At 52.4% G+C, this 17,198-nt stretch overlaps 1 protein-coding gene across 1 annotated transcript in view; it reads left to right on the forward strand.

Annotated features, from left to right (window-relative positions):
* Positions 1–12,612: 12,612 nt before the first annotated feature.
* LOC119110477 (methyltransferase-like protein 27) overlaps positions 12,613–17,198 on the forward strand; it is a 74,580-nt gene continuing 69,994 nt past the window's right edge. The window contains exon 1 of the mRNA XM_037234316.1: positions 12,613–12,670. Within this exon, the coding sequence (XP_037090211.1) occupies positions 12,629–12,670 (42 nt within the window). The 5' untranslated portion in view covers positions 12,613–12,628. The remainder of the gene's footprint in view (positions 12,671–17,198) is intronic.

A 17,198-nucleotide genomic window follows, 5' to 3' on the forward strand; every position in this document is an offset into this window, starting at 1 on the left:
AGCGATGTCAGTATCGCTCGGCATCCAACACGGCACGACAGTTTATACCTCGTCACGACAGGTTAAACCGCGGCACGATGGCTTAAACCGCGTGGTCCAACTCTGTCAGGCGACTAAAATGTCTCACATCAGGGGTAATGCGGTTAAAAGGTTGGTTGAGGCGAGAGACTGGAGTCCGACGGAATCGAGCACAAATCGCCATCACCAACTGCGATGAAACGGAAAGCATTCTAGGTGATGACTTGCTTGACATTTATCTTGCGTTTACACGTCAGAGGAGCAGAGTGTCATGCATATGAAAATATCTGGCTCATTGCGAAAACTCTGCTCTTAGTGATCCGTGATCACCCTCGCAACATCTTCCAGGATGTTGCACCACGAGTTTGTGGATGTATACGGGCCGTAATCCGTCCTGAATATCGAACTGAAAAGCGCACTGGCGAAATCCTGGAATACCCTTAAAACACATGCGAGTCGATTTTGAAAGTGTTAGAAGGCGCCACTTTCCGGTGTGCGGCCGTTTTTGTCCGTCCGTTGACCGCCGCCGGATGTTGGCTACAGGGTCCATGTCGCGCAGCCTATAGAGACTGCAACGCCGGACGTCGGTTCCCTCCCTCCCCCCCTGGACCGCCAGCGCACATGCTGACAGCCTTTATGTAGCTCTGCGCCGATTGATTCTGCAGAAAGGAAGAACTTCCCCAGTCGACCAAGGACCAGGCAAGTCGATGCAATTTTATCGTACTTCTAACTACTTTACTACACAATTCACGATGACCTCAATATGTTTGTGAAACACTTAAAAGCCCCGTTAAGTCTCTTCCATTCAAGGTATTTTGAAATGAAGAAGGTAAAGTAAGGAAGTTCATCTATGGAAGTAAAGAAGGCTAAGTCAGGCGGACCATTTTGGGGTGATTTGGGGAACGAATTCCCTTCTGCCTCTCTACCAGGAATCCATTTGCTAACTGTGGTGCCCCTCTCTTACCGTGACCCTGGCTGTGCCTCTGGCCACAGTGCTCTGCGCATGCCCTTGACGAACTTCGGAGGTTGGTCCCGGTCAGTGTAGCCAAAGGGGAGGGGGCAATGGTTATCTTCCATGACCCGCTCTTTTTGTTTCAGCACCGTAGATGGCTTTTGACAGGAATATAAAACAATCAGTTATAATCATAGTCATCTATGAGAGTTCTTTCACGTGGTGGTTATTACGAATTCACTCCCAGTGCTGACACAACGCTGCAAAACACAAGACAAAACACCACAAAATGAAACAACAAAAGCAGGAGAAACACACGGGCGCCACCTGAAGCGCTCACCATGAACACATACACCACAACACAACCCCAAACGGCTGGCCGTGAAAAGTACTTTCTGCACATGCGCACAGTCGTGGCTGCACACCATCTCTTCCGCCTTTGTCTTGCCCAGCGTTTCTAGCGCTGACGTGTTTTCAGCGCCGCACTCCAGTCGCACGTACGGCCGCAAAGCTCAGTGCTTTTTGGACACGGCGAAACTGAGGCTCAATGTACACATTACATTGGGCAATGCTTGAAGCGAGACCCGTCGCCAGTGGGCAGACATCTGTGTCAGGCGACAACAATAACAGTTGAGTATGCCTGTAATTAAACTAATGCAGACAACAGGGACAAGGCTAAAATGGTAGTCATGTCAAGTTGTCACTGATACACACGCGCACATGTTGCTGGTTATGTATTTTCGGAATGCAAGGCGCAAATAAGTCGTCCCACTTCGGCGTGACGAAAAAAAAAACGATTCACCGGAATGAGAATGATGTCTTACCTTTTAGTGGCCCACGGATGCAAATCTGAACTAGTAACCCGCGCATATACCTAGTTAGTGACCGGCATTCAACCCACCTTTTTGAGATGCGCGAAACATTGTGTGTGGTGAATATCTTTGGAAGAGAAATAATACACATGTGTCCTCGGCATGAAAAATCTGCGCCTTTCCCTTTATCGGTTGGGCATAGTTGACTGAATACTGGCGTGAACAAGTCAATAAAATGCAAACTTGGAGACATGTGAGATCGCGATATTTCCTGAGACTTTCGTCACCGATACTAGCAGCCCGTATGCCTATGCCCACATGCAAGATAACTTAACATGCCAACTGCACGGAATATCTGAATCCCTTGGTTGTCGAAGCTCTGGAACCCATATTTCTTTAGCTGCCCACGACCAGGAGGCGCCACCGCAGAGTGACTTCGCGGCGAGCACGTACGGCGGGGAGTGTTCCTTGTGTTACCGGCCGTGGACTCTCATGACGCTAGCACCGTCGACAGAGGGCTGGAGCGACAAGAGTCAGCGACAGTGTAAGCGGTACCGGTGAGCTCCCCTCACGGTCGGCTCCCCGAGAACGCCGCCGTTCGGGCCTGTGGCACACGCGCCGTCTCGGCCGCGCGGAGCTCGACGACTGTGGGTGGTCCTGTGTTACTCTCCTTTCCAGACGTCTGGCAGCTGCTGCCCGACAGCCGATCCCAGGCTGTTGTCCGGAGGCGCATCGGCCTGACAGGAGCGGCTCTGTAGTGCTCGCGTACAGCCCTCCCCGCCTGCCGTGCTCCTCACGCTGCCGGTCGTGCGCGGACCACGGTCGGCCGTGTCTGGCTCCGCGCTGCTGACGGCCGTCGAGGTGTCGGCCGGGCAGTCGCCGACACTTGCCCCAGATCACCCTGCGAGGCCAAGCGCCAGCTGAGTCCGTGAGAAAGTCCGCCGCGCTGGAACGGCCCGAGTACACGCCTGCTTCGGCCATGACACTCGAACATGCCTTCAAGGGTAGGAATTTGACGCTTTTTCGCTTTCAGCTGTGGCGTTTGTATCAAACATCTAGGTAGTGTTGTAGTGCGCAGCCGCTGTAACACCCCCAGCCGATGCCTTAGCCGCGCTCCCACGACGCCGGTGCACGTGCCCGCGAGAGCTCGTTTTGAACAGCTGTTACCCCGAAATCACAGTAATTTTTGTCCAATCAAATTTTGCATTTTCCTGAGAGCATGAAGGCCATTTGAAACATTTGTCGTTTCTCGGAGGAAGAGTCCCTTGCGACAGACTTCAACAAACTGACCGGACTAGGCTGGCTCCAAAGGCTAATCGAGGCCGCCATAGCTAGGAGAGCCACGGCCCCGGCTCCCCTAACTAGGGCGGCCTTGGCGGCTCCGGCTGCCTTGGCCGCTTTGGCAACTCCGGGACTCCGGGGGCCGGGGCGGCTCCGGGAGCTGCGGCAGCTCAGTCGGCTCCAGCATCTCCAGCGGCCGTGGCAGCTCTTTTGGCTGGGGCAGCTGCAGGGCTCCGGGGACGGCGGGAAGGGGGGGGGGGGGGGTGGCCTGGGCGGCTCGGGCGTCTCGGTGGCCCGGATGGGTCCAGCGGCTCTGGCGGCTCCGGCGGCTCTGGCAGCTATGGCGGCTCCGGGGGCTCTGACTGCTAGGGCGCCTGTAGGGACTTGGTCAGCCTGGGTGGGTCCGGGGCCTCAGGGGCTCTGGTCGCCGCTACAGCCTGATTGCAAGAGAGAAGGCAGGCGTTACAACAGCAGATAAGCGCTGTAAATAACTCAGCTATCGGGACGGACGACATTTAACAGCCCTAAACTCCCGCTCCCGGAGGGCCATGAAGGGCTTCAGAAGCGGTTTTTGTAATTAACGTAACTTGCTCGTAGCTTGCGAACGATGTTAACCACGGTGGCAACATTTTGGCTGCTCGAGTTTTCATAAATGTCAACACGCGCCCGGGTGGCCGGCCAGATAACCTTCGCTCGGGCTTCCGGTTCGCGGGCCGGCCGCGCGGGGGCAGCAACGGCGGAGCCGGCCGCTACAGTCGCGTTCTGGGCGGGGAAGTCCGGTGACAGAATGCCGAGAGTGATGAAGTCATGCCATGAGATCAGAGCGCTGTCGAGGCCCCTCATGATAGACAGAGTCGCGAGGTCTGTTATCGCGCCCAAGGCCAGGTCCCATGTGATCGTTTTGATCGCCGAAGCACTTCAGCTCGTCCCGGCGGCTGCATACAGCTTGAACGCAGCCGGTGAAGACTCTCTTTGCGTGGCGTCTTCGCGCTGGTATCAGGTGTCCAGAGTGCTGACCCGGCCCCATCACGATGCATCACTGATACCCAGACCTAGGGAGCGCGTCGAGAGGACAGCCCACACGCGCGAACGTCGGCCACGTCCGCGCGGGGCTGGTTCGAGCCTCGGTCTCGGCGTTGTTAACGCTGGCGTCCGCGCGCCACGGCGCCACGCTGTCAACATGCCCTGGCAGTGGTCGCGACGATTGCAATGGTGGCAGGTGGTCTACCGTGCGGGACAGGCCTGTCGTTGACGTGCGGGCGTCGGCCGCAGGCGGCACGTCTGACCGGCGTCTGGGACGGGTCTCGCCGACGAGAACCCGAGCGACCTGCTGTCGGATCGACGGGCACCGGCGGTCCTGTTCCTCTCTGAACTCGCGGCGGTCCAGGATGTTGTTCTACTGCCGACGCATATAACGCTCCATACCACGGATGATGGACCGCACGTCGGAGGTGTTGACGTTGACATCCAGGCCGTGGTGGAGTGTTGACGTCCATTGGTCGTGTACTAGCGTGACGAGTGCGGCGGTTTGGCTCGCCGGTGAGAGATCCGGCGAGGGTGGCGTATCCCTCGAACTTGACCCGCCATGACACAAACGGTCGACACCGTGAGGATAGTCGATGTCCAGCTGACGGCGCCACGTACCGTACAAGTGGCCGTGTCTGACAATACGCAATTACGTCTCTCATTCGCCAAACCAGATTGGTGATAATGCATGCCGGCAGCCCACCGTACTCCCCCGCACCAGCCCGCAGCAGCTCGGGGTCGGCTGAGATGCTCTGCCCCTGCGAGGTGTCGGCTGGCGATGGCCCGGTGTCTCCGGTGACGCCGCGAGCGGACACCGAAGCCACCGTTTCGGCGCTCGGCGGGACTCTGGCGCGTTGCCTGTCCGAGAGGCGCCCGCTCTCCGCTGCAGCTGACGGATGCGGCGACTCTCTGGCTTCGGTCGGAAAGAGCTGCATGTGCTAGGATCCATGCCGTTCATTGGTAACATTCAACGGTCGCAATGCCACAACCGAGTTCAGCATTCTTTAGACGAATGACGGTGAGGAAGTGACTGACCTGGACTTGTTAAACCCGGATTGTTCGAAGCAGTTCAAGGCACCGCAGGTTTTTCCTCTCCCGGCGACGGAGAGGTCGCCGGCTGTCCGGGGACTCAGCCTCCCCGCCGGAGCGCGGTGGCCGCCCCGGTGAGCTCTGAGCGCTCTCTGTCGTTGAGGGCTGCAGTCGCACGATCATGTTCAAGCCGGACACCGCTCCTGTGCGTCATGCCTCCGGCGGCTTCCAGTCGCAGTCCAACACGAAGTTTCCTCTGAACTTGACATTCTCCTGCGAGAAGGCCTCATTGGGCCTGTCAACGCCAGTGAAAAGAATGACCCACTGGTCGTTTCTCGTAACAAGATCCATAAGGCCAAGATCCATCCGGCCAGACCCATAAAGCGATATCCGTCCGCGCGTGGACCTGCGATCTCCAACGATCTTATACGATTTTTCAGCACAGACCGTCGCTGAAGTGCATCCGCTAACAACGGCTGGAGAACTCCCACGCCATCTGTAGGGGAAATTTTACAGTATCATTGGTCTGCGAAGCGCGTGGCACCAGACTGAGCGTGATCCTGTATCTCGACCCGTGACGACGCTCATGACTCGGTAAGGTCAATACCAATTTTTCAGGGTTGCATTTGGCCTCGTCTCTGTGGGTGCAATGCTGCAGAGGCTGTCTGACGACGTGATGTGGAAGATCCCGGCTGCGTCCACAACCTGGACGACATCACCGTGGTCGGGAGAACGACCGGGAGCGGCATGCTCGCCGTCTATGGATTCGGGCTGTCTGAAAACAGCGTTACGCCCTTTCAATAGCAGATTCGTGCCGCGTAAGATGTACGACCCCAGGGAACGTTCAAGAGCTGGAGCTAATCCTAGGCCCGTGTGGGTGGTTCTTCCGGCTCGTTCCAGCCTACGCCGATACAGACCATCCTCTCTTCAGCTTACTGAATAAAGACATCAAGTAAGAGCGGCAATGTCGCACGGACTGTGTGTTTCGACCCAGCTATCGTTTGACCGGATTGACGGGTGGATCCGATTTTAGGCTAGATGAGCCGGATGGGACAAGGACGATAGCATTTCGATTAAATTAATTGGAAGCCATCGAGGTGTAGACACGGGCTGATATGGTGAGGGTTGAGAAGTGTCTTTTCTGTCACCGACGAAATTTTGAACCGTCTAAATTGTCACCTGTAACCGAATCGTTCAGGAACCGCTGCAATATCACTGTAAATGCAATAAACTACAAAACAACGAAATATAGTAAAAAAAGACAAACAAAAAATATCCCGAAACACTTTTGTTTCGGGGGGTCACTTTGCAGTCAGGTATCATTTGCTGGTCATCAAGCACTGAATGATGGTCGAGAGTTAATTAATAAAGTTATCAGATAAAGGCATACATAACCACTTGGAACCGTGTAGTTTTCTATTCAGATAGGGTTAGGGAATACCATGGATGTAGTTTCCTATTTTTAATAAACATTTTTTAATCGTTATTTTTCATTGATCGCAAATTTTAGGGTTTAGCCTCCAAACTTAATTTTGAGAAACTACACCTCTGCTTACAACTATCAAAAGAAAGCGCGTCAAATCTGTGGATACAATTTTTTGAGCGCATTTTGGGGGTAGGCTGAGTCATTTTTTCTTTCCCCTCACCCGTCATCCCTCAACCCTACGCGTTTTTCAAAACTACATCCCTGTAGCCCTATATTTACCGACAACATGGTTCTACAAGCGCCGGCCAACAATATCACCTAGGGATATGTGACGTCATCGCAAAATCAGCTGAACGCGCAGGCGACATTCACTATCTTCGCAGAATCCATACCGGTGCAGAACTCACACTTTCTAACATGATCCCAATAATTTAGATTAGAACCCATGCAATATTGGTATGAACAGATGTAAACGATATTTTTGAACACCTTTACCACCTTCACAGAGCTCAATGTGCAACATGATGCAAATAAAAAGCTTTTTATCTCACACCTGTCCACCAATCAGTACACTAAGGCGGAGCTGCGATAGGCAATGTGCGAGGCCTACTACAGTGATGCTCAGTCTCTTATCTCAAAGCCGCTGTCACTCTCAGCAGCAGAAAGCCCCGGATGAATCTTTGGCTTGTGTCGCTCCAACGTGCTCCATTTACCCCTGGAACTATAGCTCAGGTATCCACAACAACAATCCTCCTAGATCGCCAGGGCTTTTCAACGTTATTACATTAAAAAGCTGACGATTAGGTGAGTTGTTCAGTGCATTAGTGAGGAACAGTAGTCACGCAGATATCACAGAAGTATTGGCATTATTCCTCAGAAAAAAAACAGGAGAAAAGGGATATAGTTGGGTTGATATTTCGGCAACATGCCTTTCTCGAAACACTAGCAGAAGTGAATTCAGTTCACTTGGATTCACTTCTGCTATTGTTTCGAGAAAGGCATGTTGCCGACGTATCAACCTAATTATATTTCTATTCTCCTGGTTTCTCCGAGGAACAAGGTATATACTACTGTCTAATCTATGTGACGATTAGCTTCGTTTTTCTAGCCATTCAGCCTCAAACGACATGAACACAACCAACAGCAACGCACAGCCTTGCGCTGCATTCTCTTACGACTAGTAATAAGTGAAGTTATTTAATATTTTGCACTGTCTAGCATGTGAAGTGATCTGAAAAATGTGTGAAAAGCATTGGTCTGGGGGGCATTGGAAAAACACTGTGTCACCGCTGGTCTGTGACGTCAGCACTGATAAGGTATGGTTTGTAGCATATTTCTGACACCCGCTAAAACTGTCCCGATCAAAGCTACTATGTTTGGCAGCATTTTGTGACTCAATTTGTTAATACGGCGAAACGTAAACGTGTTGACATGTGTTCTTCATATGCTCACGCGGTAAGCGTTAACAAGCACAGACCTATGCTAAACTCTGAGTTTCGTTTAGCTGGGATAGTAAGATCCAACATGGTCGATCTATTGAAATTTGTTTGCATTTTCGCAGTTTTGTCACCAATTGGTCAGCATAAGTGTCAGTTTTTGTCTCCGATCATATCTCGTAAATCAGAAACTCTTTTCGCCCCTGGATGTCGCCTTCACGAGATAGCAGTGATTGATGCAAAATCTTGCGCCCAGACCAATTCAGTCAATCCAAACACAGCACTATCAAAAAATGTATGTATTCCATACTAATTCCCTCCATAGCATGTTTTTTCGTCTCACACGATGTACAACAGTACAGTACACGATGTACAACACTAGGGCGTTTTTCCATCTCTTACGAATGTTTACGATGTTTTCTTCATAGAAAAGTTAACTGCCGAATGCCTATGCATTCATAAAGACCCAGGTATATGACACTTAAAAATATACTGAAAACACGTCTCACGACCGAACAAACTGCCAACATGTTAAGGCAACTGTGACATTTGCGTCGAATGTGCATACGTCACAAGCTCCATGCGCCTCAAGTCACGGCCCAGTCGCCCATGTCGCTCACGACGTCATGCCACCGATGACGACTGCAGCCGCTGCCGTCGTCGCCAGGCAGATCCCAGGTGAGTGGGACGAGGAGCCCGAGCCAATCGGAAGCCGAAACTTTTGGTTGAGCCACTGCCTCACGAGCGTTTCACTGGAGCCGATCCCACCTGGCGTTTGGTTTGCACGGTATCTCGGACCTGACACGGCCGCATAAATCTCGCAGGATGCCTGAACGCGTCGTCGGTAATAGGTTTCAGATATGACACCGAACCGCTCTGTTTATTTTTATGGGCGTCCAGACGCAGCCAGGAGTCCACAGTCGCCACTTGGATAGCATCTGCTCACTCACCACGCTGCGCAAGCCTTGGCAAGGGCAAAGCGTGCATGCGGCCTACACGCGGCGCCGATCCCAGACAGATGGCAGGACGCCGGCCTGCCCGCCTTCAAGCTACGGCAGATGCCGTCCGATCGTCAGCAGGCGTTGCCGGCCGGCATGGTGCGAGAAGCCTCCCCACCGCTCCAAGCACCGCGTGGCAGCGGCAACGTATGGTGGTCAGCCAATGGTCAGCCCGCCAGCGGTGATAGGCGGCATTCTGCCGCGAGGCCATGGCGCGCATTAGCGCCCGGCCGCGCGGCGCTGAGGACCGACAAGTTGAGCTATCTCACTTTGCTGGCGCGCTGGTGTGATAATGCTGCCCGCAGTGGGCCGAGAGCTGCCATTGGCAAACAGGAATTGATTACGTTGACCCTGCGCCGTAACCACGGCCCCTCGCGCTGATCAGAGCAGCTTCGGCGCAGCTCAGCTGCAGCACGTGGCCAGCTGCCACTACGGAGGCTGCCTCCTCGCTGAGATCCCCGGTGGTTCTTCCCTCCTGTGACGACATCGCGACACAGGGAGCCGTCCCACCGCGCCGCCCCTCCCCACCGTACGCGGCAGCCGCACCGCCGCGCCGCCCCTCCCCACCATCCTCGGAAGCTACACCGTCGCGTCGCCCCTCCCCACCGTACGCGGGAGCCGGCCTATCGCGCCACCCCTCCCAGCGCCAGCAGCAGCGTCGTCCCTCAGAGTGACGTTATCCCAGCGGTCTAATGCCCTCCGCAGCCCATGCCCCTATTCGTCGCGGCGCACTCGCTCCGTGTGGCTGGGGCCCGACCAGCGCGGCAGATCCGCGAGGAACCCAACGACCCGGCTCAAGCATGAGCTGGCCGCGCCCATCGTCAGACGGGGTGTGAGCACCGCTGGGTGGTATTCACCCGCTCAGACCAGCTGTGGTGATCACGGGGGGGGGGGTGCCCCGGGCCCCCAGACTAGCTGTGGCGGTCACGTGACATCGGGCTCGGCGTCGATACACCTGTTCAGTATCTGTTGTGTACTGACCAGTGCCGACTCGCACTGACCGCTGCACAACACATACCTCATCAGCCACAGTGGATGTCTGTCTGTTCAGGTGCCCCGCCCAGGGCCGCTGTGGACCGCGGGTTGCGACTGACCTCCGCTGTGCCTACCCTGCCGCACTGGCGGTTAGGCCCGGCTCGCCACGCGCTGGGTTGGAAACTGAGCTTCTGTCACCCGCAGGATTTCGCAACTGATGCCTTTTCGACCTGAGCTCATGTCGTGACCTGCTTGCAGTTTCGTCCAGCGCGGGGCCTCCCTTCAGACATCCCCTGGCTGCGCACCTGTCTGCCATGACCCGCCTGGGCGTACCCCCGCTCGCCTCGCCGCGCGGGTACCCGACAAGACGTGAAAGTCGGATGGCAGGCGCGCACTCAGCGTTAGGGGACGGAGGGGAGTGGGGCCGGGCCGCTCCCCACGACGGGCACCGGGCGCTGGTGCCGTCGGCTTGCGTTTGATCGCCTTGATGTCTGCTGCCTCCAGTGACGACCCTGTTGCTGTTCCGACGTTTGACGATTTTTAAGTGCAACATCATATATGATGAAATAAGCTCACTTTTAATCATTGGTATCCATTCAAGTGGGAAAAAGTGCTCTGAACAACATGGCTTATGTGTTCAGCAAACATGTTCGCCAATATGTCACATATGACGCTAAGGTGCTGTCAAATGAGCCGTGCGAACTTGTCACTCAGTTGAAGTACTTCAATATCCCGAGAGATGGGCGTGATGGTGCTGTAGCGTTTGCTGAACCACGTATCGTTTTATTTTATTGCTCGTGTTTTAGCCCTTTCTCGCGGCATTCTTCCGTACTCATTCGTGAGCTTAAGGTGCTTGCTTGTATTCACTTGCTCAGTTATAGCGATTCGATTACAAGTCTTATTTCCGTAACATCGAGTACCCGTGTCCAACTTCTTGTATTCCGTCGCAAAAAAGTGATTCATGTTCGAATCTTGCACTGCGTGCACAACATTGATCGAAGGCGAGTTAAAGTCCGTTACATTTGGAATTCCTGTTCACAAACGCCAGACATGAACGATTTGACGATGGTTTTTTTTCTTTTTGGCCTTGAACGGTCGCACGGTAGATGGGTGGCGCTATTTAAATAACGATTTGATTGACAAATGACGTTTATGACGAAGCACAGCCGATGACACCAGCGGCAGGCCATCCTAGTCAAGAGCGAATAGCGACCGCATAAAGCGATTCTAGCCCACCCAGCCACGGTTTGGCGGGTCGGGTGTCAGGCGCTCTGGCCAGCTGAGCCGTCAGACGGATATTGCTGTATTCTACAGTGTTGAGAAGCGCCTTGAATGCGCGTCGAATTTGTCTTCATCATTCGGCACGAATCGCTTTAGCTGTACCGTCTCAAGCGTGATACTGAAGCTGTTGAACTGATGCAATTATCTCGTCATTCAAATTCTGCCATTCCACCGGCCATGCAAGCAATCAAGGTCAATACAAATGTGATTGTCGAGTCGTTCATAGTTGGCACCCGTGAGCAGGATTTCCAGACGTGACGGTCGTCAACTGGCTCCCGATCAATGTTATGCGAGGTACGATGATGCAATCAAGCAATGTTTTTCAGGGCATATTTACTAAAAGCATAAAGTCTGCTTTCTATGGCAAGCTTTTCCACCATTAAGTATACCAATGAATACAAGTGTGTTAATTTATCCTACCTGATGTTGCTCCAATATCTTCATAGATGGAATATCCCCCTTTCAACAGTACCACACAGCCGCGTCAGCTAAAGCGTGTTTAGCTCGCCGACTCGTTCGTTCTATGCGGACTTAAACTGGGCATGGTTTTGTGTGTTCTCATGCTGATGGTAAGTGACCTTTCATGTACTGGGGGACTTTGATTCAAGTGGGACATCGATCAGCCTCTGAATGTGTTCATGCTACCTTATATTTAGTATTCCGTGCATCATCTGACATGGCTTTTCCGTAACACATTTCTAGAATTTCTTGATATCTTAACAAACACCTTCAGATACTATGAAAACCAGTTTTCATCGGAGTCCCAAGGAATACAGCGCATTAAATGCTGCGTCTACCTGTTCAACATCTACATCAGGACTATGTTTGGACTGTTTCCACTTGTATGGCTATTCAGCGCGATCTTAAACGTGATTCAAATAGTGCAATGCTTTATGGAGCTCTGCAGCGGCTTTATGTTTTGTGCTGTGCTCTTACAACACAGCCGGGATCGGCCCTCGCTGCTGCACGCCTCGCCAGTCTCTCCCGCGTTCCCCACAGGTCCCTGCTGTCAGTCCACTGTCACACGGTCCCGACAGGCCCCTGCTACGACCCCGACAGGCCCCTGCTGCCAGTCCACTGTCACGCGGTCCCGTCAGGCCCCTCCTGCCAGTCCACTGTCAGACGGTCCCGACAAGTCCCTGCTGTCAGTCCACTCTCAGTGCTGTCAGCGCCGCTAGTGGGACGGCCCCCCCGCCCCGCCGCCACCCTGCCGTCGCCCGTGCCGGCAGCGGTGGCGGCTCGCGTCCCTGCCCGACCTGCAGTGAGCGCTAGGTAAGCGGCGGGAGGCGGAGCACTGCTGTGTAGTGTGGTGAGCTGACTGCGCAGGCGATCATGGCGGCAAACAAACACGCACCTGGAGTCGGAGCTCTCCAGCCACGGCAGCTAACCAGGACATGCTGGATTCCTACAAGGAGCACTACACACACTATGAGGCGGTCAGTGGCGGGTGTGCGGGCTGGACGGAAGGGGCAGCCTGGCCCGATGTAAGCATTTCAGGGCTGGGCTGTGCTGAGTCTTGTGAGGATTTGAAACACAAAATATAGTGCTGGTTGCATGCCTGGAATGCAGTTGTCATTTCATACGGGCTTACGGTGACGGCGTGAACCCTCTCACTGAATGGGAGGTTTTAAAGATATCCTCGTCGTTCAGTTTTGTAGACCGGTTTCACCACGTTTGCGCAACCACCGCATGCTTGCATACCCTATTCCGCAGCAATTCCGAGGGCATTTTAAACACTCGTGCCCATTTTACGTGCAGCCAAAAGTGTAAATGTGTTTTAGGTGGGCCGTGTTGGAATAAAACATCGTTAATGGAAGTCATCGCGAGAGAATTGGGGTTAGATCTGACGGGTAACTAAACGTCCCTGTAGCATTCTTGGCAGTTGCTCCATTTGCTGTTTTCTTAAATGATATCATAGAGTGGTTCTTCTGCTTTACTGCTACGCACTTGAGAGCAGTGGGTGCCCTTCAATAAGCACAACGATTTTTTTAAGAAGACGAAATATGCGCTGGGTATGTTTGGCCAGCGTCAGTATATTCCGAACGTGTGTCCGATTTCACCCTGTCTCGTTCTACCAGAGGCGGTGCTCGTGGGCACATACTATTTTTTAAAAAAAACTTTGTATAATACAACATGCACAGGTAAAGGCCACGGTCTAGAAAGCGATCGGGATCTAGCAATGGTGGAGTGAGATTTCCAGCTCTGTTATGGAACAAATTTAACGGGACGCTTTCATGTGCTCACTGCCCGCTTTGGCCAGTCGCTACGACCGCAGCCCTCGTCTGACGACAGCTGTTTTCTACTGAGCCTTACACGGGCACACGCAGTGCAGCCAGCCACCTCATACGAATCACAGGAACCTGACCATCTCACGTTACTCTTCTTAACGGAACCGGAACTGAGATAAGTATCCTTCAATGAAAGGCACCGCACTGCCGCTTTGTGCCCGCAGCGATCACTGGCTTTGGGCGAACCGTCACAGCTTGGTCCGGCTGGATGACAACCGTATAAGAATATTCCGGTAATATTCCGTTTCTGTGCGTTTTCTGCTGCGCTTGTGAAAGAAAATGTTCTGGTTTTTCCACTTCAGTTATTCTACCAGCGTTACATGACTCGGTCGGTTCATCGTACCGCACCAGGATGTGTGTGCTGAGCTTCAACGATTGTTTTGGAGGCACGGGACCGTACACATTCCCGTTAAAGCCTTTTATTTGTTTACTCTTGTCATTGCGAAATCTGTTCGGGCTGCCTTCCACGCTAGGGTCTAGGGTTTATCTTCCTCCCCTATTTTTTCTTTAAGTAAGAATTCTCTTTCTGCTTCGCATTACTTTCTTGCCATCACGTTACCCGTACCTTTCCTCTTTTTTCTTGGCGGCATCGTTGTTAATGGTGTGGCCAGAATCCCATTCACCCCTTTTTGCTAGAACGTCGCCTTGTTTCTACACACGCATTGCGGGAAGTGGAGACAGATCTGAGAATGGCATTGTTACGTTCACTCGTCTGGCTATGTTCTGAAGGCGGGTGGGCTACTGCCGGCTCGACGTGCAGCTGCCAGCAGGGTGCGGTTAGGGGCCGGTCTTCAGCTTGACTCAGCTTCGGGTGCCTGTGCTGTGCCATGGCCACCCGAGCAACCCGTTTTTGTTAAAGTTTCGACACACGCACTTTCTCTGCGCATATTCGAGGCACAGCTGCCGTGCCTGAAGCGGGCGCAGGCCTTGGCATGACGACCAAGCTCCAGGAGATGCTCCACGAAATACTTATCTTGCGCTTCGGTCATGCTCGGCTCACGGCCCAAACATGGTCTTGGAGATCAACTAGACCATTGACGGCCTAGCGTAAATGCTTTCGCCTGCTGCACCCGGTCCTGAAGGGGTTTGCGTCTGTTACAGGGAACGAGATTGCCGCCTTCCTCACAGACTCTGTCATTCCTGGCAGCCAGCACAGCGTACATCAAGTTTTTCTCTACCTATGAAGATCTTTTGTTGAAAAATCACAATCACCTGAAAATAGCGCTCAACATGGACAGCAATGCACTCTTTGCGAAGCAGTCCTTGCACAGCTGGGCACAGTAAATTGAAATAATTTCCGGCTTGGAAGCGACCCGCCTCCTGCGAATGTACAAACGCATCGTCGTCGCTGCCGTTCCAAGTTTATTTTTGCCTCAGCATGTTTGAAATATGCGCCCTGTTACCACGCTTCATGTCGTCATTCGTACTCAGGGTTTTAAGAATGTCCTCCCTCACACACACATGAGGCGACAGGAGACGTTCGATAGTGCGGACGTTTGTCAACATGTCACCAACGACGGGAGTGCACGAGGTTTCAAGATAGCAACCAGGCTAACCGAAAAGCCCATTGAAAAGGAATGAAATGTTGAGCATGCCACCCTACTATTCGGAATGTGGGAAAGCTGAAATTCTTCGTAACAGCCAAATGGAGATAACCGCACTGCAGTCCGGTGGCTGACGATTCAATGCAGTGTCTTTGGTGGCATTTGAGCGCACTTGTTGAACCGGCGCCGACGGTGACTGCCACTCGCTGTAGGCTGTGACCGCCCGGTGCTCCGAACACGACACCTTCAGGACGGCTCGTACTGCCTTCCCAATTACACCAGCAACTCACGTTCACGACGAAGGCGAGCAGCTGCGTCTCCAACGAACGGCGAGAAACCTGACCGGCGTTGCAGATCGGTGTGCTCCGGGAAGCGCTATCCATGGAGGCAGAATCTGATGCCACCTGGCTATGACACTCAAAAGTCCCCCACTTTCCCAGCCCACTTTGGCTTTCCACAACACTGTGTCTCTGTTTGCTCGCGACATAGCCTGGTTGACCAAAGGCTGTCGGTGATAAATACTCCCTTCGTATGTCGAAACCTGAATTGCCGTAAATTACCCGCTAACGACCGCACAAACCCATCACGCCGATGTGAAATTACAGGGAGACCACCGCGGAAGAATACCAACATGATATCGACGTTTGTTGCACATTATCTGCCAAACGGTTCAAGGGATGGGCTGAGGTAACTAATGTGACTTTTCAGCTTATATGCAAGGAGATAGAATAGCCTTACGCCTGTAATATAATTGGAAGTGCCTCAAGGAAAACATACAGCGTTACGTACCTTTCAGCTGTTTTCCCCTCAAGTACGTACACAAGACGCAGTTTAGACGCATTTTATTGTTTTTTCATTGCTACATTTGACAGAACAATGTTTACCATGGAACAACTTTCCAGCTCATGATATACATGTCCCTGTGAAATGATCCCCCATAAACTAGATAGATCTCCCATTTACCAGATGCATTCTTGTGACTTGTTTCTTTGCGTGAGTGCGAAGGGTAACGTGGTCAATCATAATGACATGAAGTGTTGAAGATTATATAGGCATCGCGAAAACGATGCCAACTGTCATGACAGATGGGAACGAATTTCTTTAGTAGTTGAAGGAATTAGGGATAGTGGGATAGTAATGTTGGACGGGTTATATATATAATATATATATATATATATAATATATAGATATATATTATATACATCTACATATATATATAACATAATATACATATATATACATATATATATATATGTATATATATATATACATATATATATATATATATATATATATATATATATAAAGTGATTTATGCGCACAAACACGCATTGTATAGTGAACACTACAAATAAAAAACTATTACAGTTACGTTTCGTTTTTACTGCCGGGTCCCTTGTGACCCTCGGCCTACAGCACTGACCTCACGGTATCAAGAGCTCACCTTTGTGCGCGGCGTCTTTGTACGCAATATGTAAAAGAAGGACACGGTGTCGGTCTGCTTGAAGTTCATTTCCAGATAAAATGCTCATAGACATACGCATGTTAAAGCATCCCAAAATCCCACGAAATCGTGCAGATGCGAGACATGCCCTTACCAAGACATGCCCTTACCAAGCTTGAGTGGTTGGTATGCGCTGTGAAATTGGATATATGACAACGTGAAGCAGATTGGTTTGTGCCGAGGGTTGAGCGCGGGAGATGTGCTCTATCTGAGTTTTATTGTTATCTTTAATCCTGTTACGTAGCAGCTACGCTGGCCTTTAAGGCGGCAGCTCTGCGGCGGCCGTGGAGTGGAGCCAGATCACGTGACCACCGCAGACCTCGGCCAGATCCTGTGTCTGGAGACCTTCACTGGTAAGATTGTCATCCCCTGCGTACATCGTGGCACTGGGCAGTTCCAGTCATGTACCGTGCGATGTTTGGACGGCTATACGCTCAGCGTGCTAAGCGGTGCGTGGTGCCTGGTGCGGATATGCTGTATGCGTACAATGCAATCAAAGGACAGCAGAATGAATGCAATTGTTAGAAGATCCTGAAAGCAGTGCTGTGCCTTGCTCACGCAGATGGGAACATTAGCTAGGCGGATAAGATCTGTATGTCACGAGCAGCGGGTGTGCTCGGGTGCGACC

The sequence above is a fragment of the Pollicipes pollicipes genome, unplaced genomic scaffold, assembly GCF_011947565.3.
Source record: "Pollicipes pollicipes isolate AB1234 unplaced genomic scaffold, Ppol_2.1 Scaffold_7231;HRSCAF=8579_pilon_pilon_pilon, whole genome shotgun sequence".
NCBI lineage: Eukaryota > Metazoa > Arthropoda > Thecostraca > Pollicipedomorpha > Pollicipedidae > Pollicipes > Pollicipes pollicipes.